The 15,291-nt window shown below is 40.0% G+C and overlaps 2 protein-coding genes across 2 annotated transcripts in view; both read right to left on the bottom strand.

The window, feature by feature from the left end:
• Positions 1-500: 500 nt before the first annotated feature.
• On the bottom strand, positions 501-10,145 carry arhgap22a (Rho GTPase activating protein 22a). The gene is made up of 10 exons (XM_077582696.1): positions 10,112-10,145; positions 9,361-9,557; positions 8,915-9,002; positions 7,261-7,380; positions 6,956-7,166; positions 6,748-6,880; positions 4,006-4,079; positions 3,220-3,341; positions 2,221-3,130; positions 501-2,139 (listed from the first exon to the last, which is right to left on the bottom strand). Exons 1-10 carry the CDS (start codon positions 10,143-10,145, stop codon positions 1,953-1,955), a joined length of 2,076 nt encoding a protein of 691 aa, XP_077438822.1. The 3' UTR covers positions 501-1,952.
• A 521-nt stretch (positions 10,146-10,666) lies between these two features.
• The window catches only part of LOC144061841 (uncharacterized), a 5,620-nt gene continuing 995 nt past the window's right edge, over positions 10,667-15,291 (bottom strand). Inside the window, exons 3-10 of the mRNA XM_077582701.1 lie at positions 15,187-15,291; positions 14,973-15,105; positions 14,633-14,811; positions 14,119-14,192; positions 13,864-14,026; positions 13,672-13,754; positions 11,891-12,084; positions 10,667-11,710 (exon numbers count right to left, since the gene is read on the bottom strand). The exon at positions 15,187-15,291 is cut by the window's right edge and continues 6 nt beyond it. Of these exons, the coding sequence (XP_077438827.1) occupies positions 11,228-11,710; positions 11,891-12,084; positions 13,672-13,754; positions 13,864-14,026; positions 14,119-14,192; positions 14,633-14,811; positions 14,973-15,105; positions 15,187-15,291 (1,414 nt within the window). The 3' untranslated portion in view covers positions 10,667-11,227. The remainder of the gene's footprint in view (positions 11,711-11,890; positions 12,085-13,671; positions 13,755-13,863; positions 14,027-14,118; positions 14,193-14,632; positions 14,812-14,972; positions 15,106-15,186) is intronic.

Here is a 15,291-nt window from a genome sequence, read left to right as displayed (position 1 = left end):
GATGTACTGTATGTGTGGGAGTTTGCAAACAAGTCATTTTCAGGCCTCCACAGTTGTTCCCTTCAGATGTCGCTGATGACTCAAGGTTCCCAGTGTGTCGCGTCTTTACAATGATCATGTTCGGGCACTCCCAAGTAGTAACTCCACTTGCTCCCAGAATGCACTTGGGGATTGTGATGCATGTCCTCACATTTGCTGGGCCATATCTTCAATGACTGTTGTGGCTGCCTCTTTTATTGAGTGGTTTTCCTCCCCTTAAAGTGTAAAGTACTCTTTGCCCATTGGGTTAAGTGCAGGAACAAGAAAGTCATTCAGCATTACTGGGATGGCAAGTCGGTCTTCCGATGGGTTGTAATTGTAAAGCACTGGCGACACAATATTAAACCTGAGTTTTTTTAAAGGATGAATTGTATGGAGGTGTCGCCATACAATACATTAAAAAAAAAAGGGGGGGGGGAGCTAAACTGTCCACCTCCAACTCAAGCAAATAAAAGAGTTGAATTTGAACAATTGTCTTTGTTCGTTTCTTCCTCATTTCCATAGCTTATTAGCAAGTGGTGTGCAAATCCGCTGCACAATTAGTAGGTTGTACGTATCTGGACTCTGTCCGTCCAATACGGAGTTTGCATTGGATTTTAGTCTTTAGGTTCTCGGGCTGGACTGGCCATCTGCCATAAAGGGCAGATACCCGGTGCTATTTATTATTAACCCCCCACAATTTAGAGGCAGCAGCTCATTAATACATTTCCATTATCGACGGCAAACTGAACCGGTCAGCATCAGTGGTAGAGCTATGTGGTAGCCAGGAGTGGTCAGGAGTCATGTCAGAATATCAATTTGACAAGAATTTGTCTATAGGATAGAATATTTAACTCTTAAAGTCACCATCAAGCATATTCATTATTTTCACATCATAGCACGCAAACAACATGGCTGAGAAATCATTGTCCATAATCGCACTGTCCAGTCATGCTTGTACGCACACGAGCGCGTGCATGCTAAAATGCAAGGGCTGATTTACAGCATTTTTTTTCTGCCAGTCCAGCCCTTGTGTTAATATGGAAGATACTGTTACAAGTTACACAAGACTTTAAACAAAAAAAAATAGTGGTAGTAGTATAGTGTAATACATTTTTGGCATCCTATAGGTTGGTCAGTCACTGCCATGTCAACATCACTCTACTTCACTAAATATGGCCACCCATGGCTTTGTTTTCACAGTAAATAGAAAGGATGGATCCAGTTGACAGATAAAAAAACAAAACTGTTCCGCAAAAACAGGTCGTGCAGATTTTACACTTTGGCACCGATAGGAGCGTCAACCACCCACAATTATAATAGCACCACCTGTCTGTTGTCCTCGGTTTTAACCAGGAAGTAGCCTCCAACTAACTGATCTACCAAATTTTTGGCCTTGGTAAAGCTCTATACTGTATAAGGGAAGTTTTACCTACATAGCAATTGATAAGGGTTGGGAAACTGCTGTACAGTATCCAGTATTTTCTTTTCAAAACCTCAGCTATTGTTGCATTCAAGGAAAGTGGGAAGTCACACTTTTCCCGACTTCATACCAGGAAGTGTGCAAAGGAACGCCTCCTTCAACTTGGAGATCCGACCTGCGAAGTCGAAAAAGAGCTAAGTCTGATGTCATTCGACAATGGTAACCCCCATGGAGAGACTGACTGTGAATGTCTAAACATAATTTACAAGATTTTAAACATGTATTTTATCTTTATTTGTTGTTACTTTATTTATTTAACATAGGTTCACGTAATACAACGTGATTTGGAATGACTGTGTTAATTAGAACAAAAAACAATTGATCAGAATCTTTGTTGTTTACATTAGCTTTGCAACAATGTGAGTGGGATAAATCCAACTTCCCACCTTCCTCGAATGCATCATAAAACCAGATGATGATAAATTGGTCCAGGCTTAACTGGACTTTGTTGTTAGTTAGTTTTGTAGAAGTCTTCCATCTCCATTTGGAGGAGAACGTTTCGGTTCTCTGCGTCTTGGCGTGCGCGCTCCGAATTCCTGAATCGGATCTCCATCATGTAGAACCGCTTTCTCTCCTGATCCAGCACCTCCTCAAGTTTGTTTACTTGGGCCTGGTGCTTACGGCAGTTTTCCTCCAACCTTAAATAGGAGATGAATGTTATATTGTTTCGCCGTAATCGGTAATCACAGATCAAAATCAGGAACAAATGTTCATCTTACTTGCGAATGCTGCATTCAAAGGTCACCCTCTGTGTCTTCAGCTCTTGTTGTAACTCCACGACTACGTTTGTTCGAATATCATCCTCAGTACTACTTGGCTGCTGATTTAGGGCTGTTGTACCCTCGCTCAGTGTTCTCTTTTGGTCTCCTGGATCAGCCAGTGAGATCTCAAAAGCAGTCCAGATGGAGGAGCTTTGAGTTGGCAAGCTGAGCGTGGAAGGAGCGACATTGTCATAAGCAGACAGTCTATGCGACTGGTGAAGGGTCCTCCGAGAGGGCGACATCCAGGAGGTGTCCTTCTCGGTGTCCTTCTCGGTGTCTCTCACTGTGGTCTCTTTAAGGGAGAGGGTTGAGTCCTTCAGGGACGGAGCCGAGTGTTTTAGTTTTGCACCAGATGAGGTGGTGTGCCTGTGTGCGCGGAGGGACGACAGGCCATTCATCAACCAGTTACTACCAGCTGGTGCTGACACTGGCACATCCCCCGCTGATCCTCCGATCTCAACCCTCGACCCCAGAGAACTGCCCTTAAAAGAGCACCTCCAAGCAGAGAGGACTCTGGGCTGCGTAGTGGGGCTATCGCTCCCCTCTTTTGGTGGTTTTGAGTGACCGACCCCATTTTCCTCTGCCTTAATCTTCACTAGTCCACCTTCATCTGTCTCAGAGGTAGTGATGGATGGTGTCTGCATATTGTCCTTAGAAGGGGTATTAGGTTGAGGAGTTTGCTGAGGTATTTGAGCACCTGTGTTAGATGCCACCAGAGGTTCGGAAGCCTCTTGTTTAAGCCATTCCACTTTGCCTTTATGGAGAGAATCATTTTGACGCAGCAGAGAATTCTCAAGGTTTTCGAGCCGATACAGTCTGGCATGTTCACTGATCAGTACAGTCATCAGTTGTTGCACCTGAGAACTTCCTGTTTTCAATTAAAAATGCGTCATCGTTAGTGTGAAAGATTAAGCGACATGGAAGGTTGGATTTTACTGTTGCAGCACTGTCACCAACCCTCCATCATGATAACCGGATCCTCCACTCTGGGCCGAAGCACGTTTGGTCCGAACACAGTGGCGAGGTTCTGGACGCTCATCTTATTGGCATCAGAGTGGGACTGGACTTCATCTAGAAATCTGAGCGCACAAGAACCAGAGACGTATGTGGCATTTTAAAATTTGACATTGAACGTGTGGCTGAAATTCTGATGCATGACGAGAAGCTGAGTCATGATGCTGACAGGCGTGTGGGCTCAGCTTGCAAGGGAGGCTTGTCCCCCCCCCCCCTTTTTTTCCTTCTTTTTTTTTTATTAATTTTTTTTAATGGGGGTCGTCAGTCCTTTTTTCCAAGAATATTTTTTTTTGGGGGGGGGGGGTGGGACAGCTGGAAGAAAAAACCCTCAATACAAGTCGAATACAATAATTAATAAAATAATTTTAAATCCCTTTATTTTTTTGCTCATGGTTATAGGTTAGTCTTTTAAAAAGCTCCTATAAAATATTTTAAAAGATTAAGAATTATATTGGGGGATTTTTTTCCAGCTTCTGAAATCTAGTATAAAAAAAAAAAATCTTCCCGGGAAAAAATACGGCAGACAAGAAAAAAACCTTAAAAAAAGGCAAAAACTTTCAAAGAAAAATCTTTTAAAGGGTTAAGACTTATATTAAGGGAGACACGTTGTAACGTACATCGCATGGATGTGATGCCGCTTCCACTGATGTGCACGTGGGCATGATCAATGACGAGTTTCTCATATCAAATAGTGAATTACGAATGGCACTGTGTCACTGTATGACTTACCTACAGATGTATTCGAGAAGGTTGTAGTTGACCTTTGGAAGTGATTTCACCTGCTTGCCAAGCTCTATGATACCCTTGGAAAAACAACTTTATTAGTATATACAGTGAGTGATGGGCAAAAGCGGCAATGTTTTGCCTGAATGACCACATTTCCCATGATGACGAGCGCAAAGCATCATGAAATCCTGATAAAACTACAAACTATCGAGCTGATGCCTATTTATTGCTACCACGCGAATTTCCAATAGCTAACTTAGCATTATCATTTTGATTTGAGCAACCAAAGCTACTAATCCAGCCAGGAACAGAGCAGTGTCGGTCAGAAATCCCTCCTCGTCATTGAGCTCACACCAGCGACTTTGACTGTCCCTTTATCTGGTTTGCCTCTCTTTTGCTTTTTTTGTCTCCTCAAACAAAACTTTCATTTCTTAGGTTGTTTTGTAGCTTCAACCATGACAGCAGTAATCGCGCAAAGATGTTTGAATCGACTTCAGTCTTTGTAACAAACAGGGTTATTATAGTTTTGAAATTTTCATTATAGTTATTTATTTATTTATTTTTAGTTTAGTTTTTTAAATTTAGTAAGTTTGAATTAGTTTTCAGGGCGGCTCTGTTAATTTTTAATTAGTTTTAGTTATTTAAAAAATGCCTAGTTTTAGTTTAGTTTTTGTTAGTTTTAGTATTAGTTTTCATTTCAAAAACATGTCATGCATAAACATCTTGGTAAAATGAAAAAAGTAACACACTTCTTACTTAGCGTTTCGGCTGAGTTAAATGAGCAAGCAGGCAAGGTGAGCCATTGGAGCCAAAAGTCAAACACGCAAAATAGGAGCGACGTCATCTGAAGGTGCTTTTGTATTGGCTGCTGCTAGATGACGTCACTTCATGCGACACACTTTCAAACGTTCTTATTCCAGTTAATATCGAAATAATTTAAACTTAAAAAAATAAACATTTATCGATATAATTTAAAATCAACCCCAAAGGCTGTATTAAATTAATTGCCAGAGACAACAACAAAATACATTTTTGCTATAATTCTAGTTTTAGTTAGTTATGTAAATGTAAAATGTAGTTTCAGTTAGTATTTGTTTTTTAAAAAGCATTTTCGTTAAGCATTTTCATTTTGTTTTTGTTTTTACCATTTTATTTAGAATTTTAGTTTTTGTTATTTCGTAAGTTATCGTTAACTAAAATAACCTTGGTAACAAATAGGGAAAAGGGGAAATTACCTATGCTGTTAACAGTCACCGTATTTGTATTTTTTTTGTGTGGCAGGAATCATCCTCAAAGTTGCTTAGTGCCAGTAAAAGTGATACAGACATCCTCAAGCCATGAGAAAGGAACCATTCAACTAGTTGGAAGTTATGAAAATATTTTATGAAGGTTGAAAAGTTCCTTAGTGTTGTTTTAAGGTCAAACGCACATATCAACTCCACACAGAAAAGCCACAGCCCACACTAAAAACAGATGGGTCAAAACCCACTTTGTGGGTTCTATACAAAATGACTCTTTTTTTTTTCTTCTTCTTTTTTTTAAATCCAAAGTTGGGTCAAATTGATCCAAGTAGAAGATCTGACCTAACTTTATGGGTTGTTTTAAATGACCCAATTTTTTACCCAAAGTTGGGTCAAATTGACCCAAGCAGAGGATTTAACCCAAACCCAACTTTCTGGATTGTTTTATACAAAATGACCCCGTTTTGTGCAAGACAATCCAGAAAGTTGAGTCAAATTGACCCAAGTAGAAGATCTAACACAATCTTCTGGGTTGTTTTATACAACATGACCCGATTTTTGACCCAAAGTTGGATCAAATCGACCCAAGTAGAGGATCTGTCAATTTTTGACCCATAACCGGGTTATTTTTGACCCAACTGTTTTTAGAGTGCAGAACTCCAAACCTCAGAACTGTGAGATGGATACGCTAATCACTTATGTGCCACCTCAATTCATTTTAAGGGAAATGCCGTAAATTCGTTGACCTACCAGTGTACTATGTACTATGTACACAGCAAATTCTGTAGTGTTAAATTGAGTTAAAAATCTAGTGGTAATTTTTTTGGAGTTACTGGGTGTTGATTTGGGTGTTATTTGAACACTCAAAGTAAAGAAAAAGCTCTACGGGTGGTGTTATTTCAGCGAGTCAAACTCATTGACTCCAGGCTGAGTTGCCTTATACGTATGGGTTATTTTCTCCCTTTTCTAATTAACCGGGAGTCGTGCGGGAACTAGGCTTACAAGAAAGAATTTTGTGGCAACAAACATGTACTATCTCGTGGCGTACTTGTTAGTGTTGTTGCCCCCCAAGTGCTAGGTACTAGGTTCAAGTCCCACTGTCTCCATTTGAGTTGCAAAATAAAAACTTGTCAAGAAGTGGCACTAAAACTGTGAGAAATTAACACCTAAAAACCGAAAATAACATTATGTGGTTAAAAGTAACAACAAAACTGCAATAATTAAAAAAAAACATGAAAGAAAATAACACTTGTAAGTGTTAAAAAATAACACTGATAGGTGAAAGTAGATAACACTTGTGAAGTGCAAAAAGTTAACTTTTATGTGTCAAATAATAACACTGGCTGTTGTAATTTCACTCAACCAATGAGTTACATTTTTACACTTTTGGAAGTGTAAAATTAAGGCAGAACTGGTGAGAACTATATAAACTGTATGGGAGTTAAATTTACACTTCAGATTTTACTGTGTATGAGTTATAGGCGTTTTTTTTTTTTTTTTTTACCATTTCTTTATCCTTGTTGAGTAGCAGTGCACAAGACAGAAATTGTGCATACTTGGTGAAGGGGATTACAGGCTCAGGTAACTCGCGTAAATACAGCTTCAGGAGTGACGCAACTGTGTGGACATCAGTGGTACTGAAAGGCACAGAGAGATGTGAGTCACTCGGGTTAATAGCAGGTACTGTACAATGTGTAATCCAATTGACTCACCTGTCAAACAACAGACTCTCACCGCGGTCAAACGCATCCTGCAGTAATCGAACATGATTAGTCTGCCCAGGGGCCCTGAAAAGTCCTTCCTCTTGAAGTCCATGGTCACGTATGAAACACGCACACCGCTCGACCAGCACCGGCACCCTCCGCTGGGAACCACATTGTCCCTCATTAAGCATGGTCTCTTCTAAGTGCTGCCCAAAGATACCTACGGGTGCATATCAAAGAACATTTTAGTCTGCATGTTTAGACATAATTAGAAAGTGGATCGACGCAATACACAGGATTTTGATGACACTCACCTCCTCCAAGTGGGGCCCATATTGCTCTGTGTATTGCTCTGACCCATTCTTCTACGTCACTTTCAGAGTTAGCCATGAGCAGGAACGATTCATGGTTTCGGTCACTTTCTACAACTACCCCTGAAAACATAAAAATTGCATCAGTGCAGCGTCCCGTCATTCCTCTTAGTCACAGCTGGACAACCGCCGGTCTGACATTTTAGCTTGACATTTTGATACAGTAACCTTTGACAACATTTAAGTATATTTTTTGTGGTAGCTATTAATCTGGATGCTTGTGGATAACACACCAAAGAAATGATACACATAAATTGCACTATAATGTCCTATTTGGGCAGGGACAGTCCTGTGTTAAAGCCTTGCGTCCCGCGTCCAGGCTGATTTCACCAACCTTGTGAAGTTCTTATGGGAACTTTCACGTTCTTTTATCTTCAAAGCTGCTGGATACAGAAAATTGATTTTCGAATTGAACACTCCAAATTGTCCATAGGTGTGATTGTGAGTATGGTTGTTTGTCTCTGTGTGCCCTGCGATTGGCTGGCAACCAGTTCAGGGTGTACCCCGCCTACTGCCCGAAGCCAGCTGGGATAGGCTCCAGCACCCCCGCGACCCTTGTGAGGAAAACCGGTCAAGAAAATGGATGGATGGATGGATGAATTGCTACTGCCACCTGTGGCCAAACGCCCACAATGTGTACATGACGTCACATACACAGAAAGAAGGCAGGAAATTAGAACCCGAATCAAAGTTTCACATTGATAAGTGTAAATTTGTAAAGTCGAAATCTATTTTTTTTCTGTTTTTGAAAGCGATAGACGTATATTTACAGTCCATCTCTACTTCCAAAAATAAGAAAGCTGTCAAAAGTCAGTGTTCTCATTTTGGTGTTTTTAATATTTCTTAGTTGAAGACCCCTGGCAATTTATTATTATTATTATTTCTTCCTTTTCCTTTACTGAGATTGTTGTGTATGACTTACTGTGATGATGATTATTGTTTGTTTAATGTTTGCCATGTTTGGCTTTTGAGTTCAATTAGTTAAATAAAGCAATTAAAAAATAAAATAAAATTCGAACCCAAATCCAGTCTGAAAATTATTGGCCAAAAATATTTTCATTATTTAAAAAAAATAAAAATGAAAGGGGTCAGAAAGAAGAAAAACTTATAATATCTGTCCCTAATCAACACACACAAAAAAGAAAAGAAAAAAACAGTCAGCACAAAATGAATGACAGCAAAGCCAAGACGCTTTCTGAGTAACGATTAAACAAAATCACTAAATAGAAAGACCTTGTACTAACTATATTTCTCCAGAAATTGTGCTTTTATACATTTTTAAAAAATTCAAATGGCCTGAGATGATTTTGTTTTATAATCCAGATTGTTCCACAAACTGACACCTTGAGTTGAAATACATCGTTCTTTTTGTTTTGTTCTGTATTTAGGTTTGGAAAAAATATCTGTTTCTCTTCATTTGTACTCCCTTTCACTTTAAAAAACAACAACATTGATTTGCATGTTAATTGGTATGATTTCATGATGGGTTTTATACATTATTTGAAGGCACTTAAACTCCATCAATTCATTCAGAAGAATCCATTGTAAACATCTAAGGTTCACCACTTTCTCATACTTTGTCATTACGCCAACCCACCTGGAACAATTTCAAATAAATTACGGCCTGGCTCATCCTGATTGGTAGGCAGCTCATTGACCTGGGTGCCCTTGAGAGGAATGCAACCCTGTAACAAAAAACAAAAAACAAAAAAAGGAGGGGGTGGGAGAATGCACTGATGTGAGAAATGCAAGGTTAGTCAATATTATACTAGCGATATTTAAGGGCCAATCAAGAGTTGTTTTTTCACCGGGATATGTCATCAATTAGACAATTGGACACATGAATGTAGAAATCCCTCCAGCAGAGGAGGGGAACATGTTGTTTTAAGAGATATCTCTCTGAAGCACCTGAACTACAGTTGACTTTCCTTTGAAGTGTGACACTATAAGATTATTTTTTTTTAATATAAACCTTGATTGTGTACTGTACATGGGGACTCAAAAAGAAAGAAAATGGTCAATTACTTCACACTTGCATTTTACCTGTTGCCTGGTCTCATTCTGGTCCTTGTAGAAATACAAAGCTTCAGCCTTGAGGACAAACCACCGTAGTTGCCAGTTTTTCATGATGATGCGTTGTCTCTTCAGCCAACCTGCCTTCAGCACCTTCTCCTGGTCGAAAGGGGAGCATGGCCTGGAGGCCCGAGGCAGCTCTCCGAAGACCATGCTCTTAGAACGAGCTGTTTTAGGATAAGAACACAAGAAATTTGAATTACTCGACAAGACAAATTCCTCTAGAAAATGACCAAATGAGAAACATTGTCACAATTTTTTTCCCTTGCCTATAATTTAACAGCGTTGGCTATTTAAAAAGAACTTCAGTTTTGATCCTTCCAAAGCCCCATCATCAAAGTCAGGCTAAAAAAGAAAGCTGGGAGATAACTCGTCACTTAGATTTGAACCAAGAACCTTTTGAATGTAAAGTCAATGTGAAAACCATGGAAACTGTTCTCTTCACTTTTTGTGACTTGCTTTATTTGAAATGCTGAACAAAAAAAAGCAATAAGGTAGAAAGAAAGAGACCACATAATCTCCTCGTAGTAGACAATCGAATTAAAATTTTAAAGAAATCTTAATAGGGTATCATCGAGAGATGAGAGATTACATCACCTTTCACCATCATGCCAACTGTCTGTGTATTTGTCACAAAAGGTTAACTGAAGAAAACATGTGAATTTATCAATTAAAGTGCTGACACTATGTAATTGTTACATGAAGAAAAAAAAAATCTTACCTCGGCGAGCCTGTTTTATCTTGGGGCTGGGCATGGTCACGGGTGGCATCCCTCTGTTCAGACACACTCATGCAGATGCCTCGCCCTTTTACATCCTCTTCCAGCATTTCTCTCCCTGCCGTTCTCTCTTGCACTTGGAGTTTCCGTTTGATGCCAGGCATGCAAGCACTTAACCCCTCACTCTCCTCTTCCCTCAGTCTCTCTCCTACTGTTGCACAGGCTGTTCTCGGTTGCCTGATGCCCCCCCTCGCCTGTTTTGAATATACATTCACTTTGGTCACTAATGTATTCTCAGTGAGTCCCAGCAATTACTCTACTTGATGATGCCTCGTCTGGAGCTTGTTCTTTACAACAGAATATCATGCAGCCCCCAGTAGCCTTAGGGAAAAAGTAAATAAATCTTGTGACATAAATTACAACATCCTCTTGTCAGTCTCTGCCTCAGGAAGTAAGGCAACTTGATAGAGAAGTGAAAACTGCTGATTTTTGTATGCACATACTGTATGTTTCTCCATCAGACATGAATGTGAGAATAGATCTGAAAGCAACAGAAACTTTCCAATCATTCAAAATTTAATAAAGTAAGACCACAGGAAAAAAACTTTTGTTCTCAAAGATCTCATGCCACACCTAATTTTTGAGTACTTGTACTGGCTTTTTCAGAAGAATGAAAGCAGGTGAAACGTCTGAATGTTTCATAAATTGATATATAAGTAAGCTTTGCTCTGATTGGTTGTACTGTATGCTATATCTCAGTGGCAATGGTAAATGGAGTGCAATTTTGAAGCAACATTCAGTGCTGACACTCAGCATTCATTTAGCAATGTTATTATGGTCGTATAGGTTTCAATGTTTTAAAACTACTGCATTATGCTGAGAGCTATTTTGTTCCTCCATAGAAGCTAAATCATGTATCCAATTTTAAATAAAACCCATCGATTTTGTCAACCTGTTATTTGTACTTTGTAAGTCACAATTGTTAATGGAGCTCTTGTATTGCATCTCAACAAATTAAACTGGTGTAACTCATGACAACAAATTAAACTCATGAAGTCTCCATAAATGTTTCTAATGCTGACTAATGGATTACACAGTGCATATGATCAGTAAACAGTTTTAAATGTCCATTACGATTTTGTCCTCTTTTGTCTGTCCGCAGCCGACCCGTCTCCGTCCCTCAAGCAGAAAAGTCAGTACAGCGACACAGCGCTGTCCAAGTGTCCTGTGCCGCCTGACATCTTCACAGTGTCTGAAATAAGTAGTCGTTGCTATGGAGATGGCTTGAAACTGCTCTGTCAGCAGCCACACCTCCCACAAGAGTGTCATGGCGTTCATAACCACCATCACCGTGACCCAGAACTCACCCCCCAGGAACGTGAGCCACGGCGACAAGCTGCTGGCGGACATCTTGTCGTACAGGTAACTTGCTGCCGTAGCGACAAACAACAAGTGGCCTGTCACCATAGAGAGGATGAAGAAGAGGAAGAGACGGTGGTTAGCCCGTCCGATGCACCGGTTTAGGAAAAGGCAATGGTGGTCGTAGTCTTGAACGCACACATCACAGAGCTTGCAGTGCTTCGAGTAGTCGGGCTGGAACAGCTATGGGTGAAGGGAGACCCAAAAGGTGATAAACCTACTAGTGCAGAATAATCAATGTCTTATGAAAGTGCATCATTTGATTTTGTCCCATCAAAGACTAAAAGAAAAGATCAAGCTGTTTATCGATGAAGGCATTCCTGTGACATGTAGTTGTGACCCATGTCCAGTATCATGTCTTACCTCACAGTAGGGACAAAACCTGTGAGGGCTCTGGTTCTTTTCTGCAAGGTCAGCGATGCAAGAGAACCGATGATCAGCATTTGCTCTGTCCAGTGTTCCAGGATCCTGAGTCAGAACCTTACAGAACAAACCGAGGACTAGGCAGAAGTGGACCGTAGACACCTGGACGGTAGTGGCACCGCCCAGCCACACACATTCATTATGTTAAGGATAAGACTTTATGTATGTTCTCAAAAAGATAAGATTGTTGCATAAGTAGCAAATTATTTTACAGTGGAACCCAAAAGTCAAGCATTCTGGTGGTTGCCGCTAGGTTAAGTTGCCAGGGCAGACTGTCAGTATTTTCAAATGTGACGCCTACTAACTGTTATGCCCCTCCTGCACACTAGTTGGCACTATGTATCACAAATTGTTGTAATCCACCTCACTCAGAGAAGAAGAATCAGCTTGAAATCACTTTTATGTTCAGATAACATCATAAGCTTCCCTTGTTTTACACAAGCTAAAAACAAATGCATCGTTGTTATGTAGTATAATAGCGCCCTCCAATGGCCGAATGTTCAAACAGACGCTAACTTATTGTACAGTGTCCTATATACCCATGACTATTGGGCCAAAAATATCTGGTGAGACATGCTAAAAGTCTCACTGAGAGACTAGTTACAGAAATTAATTGTAGCAATTCCCTCAAAAGTTTGTGCAACATAATATTAAGTTGAGGGTAGGTATTGTTTAAAAAAAAAAAGATTTTTCTGTTTGACCACAAAAATAAAACAATGCCTGATTTGTATTTCCCCCAATGTATTACTACTTTTGTCTAGGGGTGCACCGATCGATCTATTGGCCGACCTATCTATCGGCCCCAATTTCCTTAGTTTTAGGGGATCGGTGATCGGCCGATCCCTTAAATATAAACCGATCTTTTCCACTGATCTCAGCTCCCTCCTCAGCGGTCTGAAAAAGTCAGCCACTGTACTCTTCTGCTGTGATGACTAACAGGCTATTCATTTTTATTTCAGCGAACTACTTACTTTGCAGTTAAAACAACCCGTTTGTATTGTTTCACAGATATTGTTCAATGTTTTCCAATTAAATAAGATTGGAACTCTGAAGGTGTTTGCTGCTTGTAATGAAAAAAATGCAAAAATCTGGATTGGTAGGTCAGACTTTTTAAAAGATTGCAGATCGGTGATTGGTCAGAAAATTGTGATCGTGGCATCCCTACTTTTGTCAGTTTCATTGTGGGTTTTTCTTTCTTTAATGGAAGGATACTGACAATTTTGTCCAAAAATCCACATCTGTAAGTTTAATAAGAATCAAATTATTTACTCTTTTTTGGTAACATTTACTTCAAAAGATAGAGCACTATCGTCATATCACACAAAGGCCTCTGCAAACCACACACGACCTCAGTTCAGTGAGTAGTAAAGCATTAAGGTTTTACTTTTTCTTTTGGCTTTTTTGCAACTGGCTGAACTACTCAGAGCTGAGCCGTCATGTGAGATTGTCCGTATATCAAGGTAACCCACGAGTGCAAATTAGAGCTAATTTCAAAGGATTAACTGCATGCATTTGAGTTTGTGTGATTTATTTTTGTGAACAAAACTAAAATAACTTCCTGTCATGCATTATGTCACAAGAGATGTCAGCATATCACACAAGACCTCACTTTTGCCATAATAATAAAAAAAAAAGTTCTTCACATCCCCACTTGTCCTTGCAGTACTAGAGAATCAACATAGTCTCTAGAAAAAATATGCAACATTGCTTGGGAAGGATATTAGGTGTTATTTTCCCGTAAAAGCAAAGCAGGGTATGGAGCAAGCCGGCAATGAGGGTTCCCAGGTAAATGGGGTTGGGTAACCTGGAAGGAAGATAGCTGCTATCTGAACAAAGAGATACAATATGCCATAAAATGTGTTGGAAATAAAACATCCTACTTTACTTGAAACAAGCCACAATGTTTGTCAAACCTTTGATATGTGGCCATACGGTGATACTGAGTAAAGATGCTTCTGGCCAGCCAAGGAAAGAGTAAGCCACAAAGGAGACCACCATAACCTTCCAACATGGCTGCTGCCAGAAGAATGGTGGCTCCACTCAGGATTGGAAAAAACAGTGTCCAGTAGTACAAAACTGCCATTAAGGGACGTAAACAAAATGTACATGCCTTTTAGACTTTTGCCCATTGTGCAAAATCTCATTTAAATATTACAGATGATGCTTACCATGAGATTCTTTAGGCTTGTGGTCGATTGGCACATTCATGTACTGGCTCAGTAGTTTGGTGAGTTGTTGATGCCTGCAAAATAAAAGCACAGTACAGCAATGTATGCAGTGAGTGAACCCTTGTCTATCCGTGGTTTGCTATTCACAAATTCAGTTATAATTTCCGCTATTAGCTGGAGAAAAACACACAAATTTTCATTTTATGTGCTATTTTTGTAACGCCCGGGATTCAAAATTCACATGCGCATCTCTATTCATGTCAACTTTAACCAATGAAAATATCAAAACAATTGTTTATTCTGCCTTTTTTTTCATCATACAGTGTGAGCTCATAAGTCATGAACAACATAAAAGTTATGTAGTTTGAGCTAGGCATTACTCATGCAAATTTCTCTACTTATGGCAAGGCTTGGGCCCTATAGGGGGTTTACTGAACTACCCAAAATTACATAAAATTAATATCACTGGTGGTGTTGTCAAACTGGTCTTATGGAGATTTTGCTTCATATTCACCTAAATGTTTTCCCCTGCTTGCTGAGGTCCAGTGGTGTAAGGCCGTTGAGATTTTTCTCATGAAGGATCCTGCACCCAGCTTTTTGCAGCAAAATCCAGCACACCTCCACGCATCCACGCTCTGCTGCAACGTGAAGTGCTGTCGCCCCCTTTTGGTCAACAGTATCCACGCCACAACGCTGAAACATGGGCTCAATTGGTTATACAGTGGCAAACCAGGCGTCCCAAGAGGAACAATTTGGAGTCAAGCAAAAATTAATGCGTGGAAACCACTACCCCGGGGCAAGTATACTCTGGATTTTAGCTGTAATGATGACACATTACTGTTTTTATGTGTTACCTGATCTCTGAGGAGGTATTGGACCATATCTGTGTTGCCCGTTGATGCCGCCAGGTGAAGGGGGGTAACCTGGTGCGTGTCTGTGTCTGTGAAACAGAACATTTCTGTCTCCCACAAATAGTGCACTGCAACACTGGGAAATGTAAATCATGGTCAGTGATTGCCTGAACAATCAAATTGTGATCATTTGACTTTTGTTGATGACTTCACTCACATGCTGCCGCCTGTCACCGCATGATGAAGAGAGGATTTTCGTTGTAGATCTACGACTCGCAGATCAGCTCCATGCTTTAGCATATTATGAATGATGCCAATGTTT

Source organism: Vanacampus margaritifer, chromosome 12, assembly GCF_051991255.1.
Source record: "Vanacampus margaritifer isolate UIUO_Vmar chromosome 12, RoL_Vmar_1.0, whole genome shotgun sequence".
NCBI lineage: Eukaryota > Metazoa > Chordata > Actinopteri > Syngnathiformes > Syngnathidae > Vanacampus > Vanacampus margaritifer.
Note: the sequence above shows the minus strand (reverse complement) of the source record. Positions and strands in the feature narration are given on the sequence as shown.

Coding starts and splice junctions, on each gene's coding strand:
- arhgap22a (XM_077582696.1), bottom strand. CDS start 10,145: ATGCCCAGCCCCAAGATAAAACAGGCTCGCCGAG. Junction 9,558..10,111: donor GATAAAACAGGCTCGCCGAG/GTAAGATTTTTT, acceptor ATCCTAAAACAG/CTCGTTCTAAGAGCATGGTC. Junction 6,881..6,955: donor GAGAGTCTGTTGTTTGACAG/GTGAGTCAATTG, acceptor TGTGCCTTTCAG/TACCACTGATGTCCACACAG.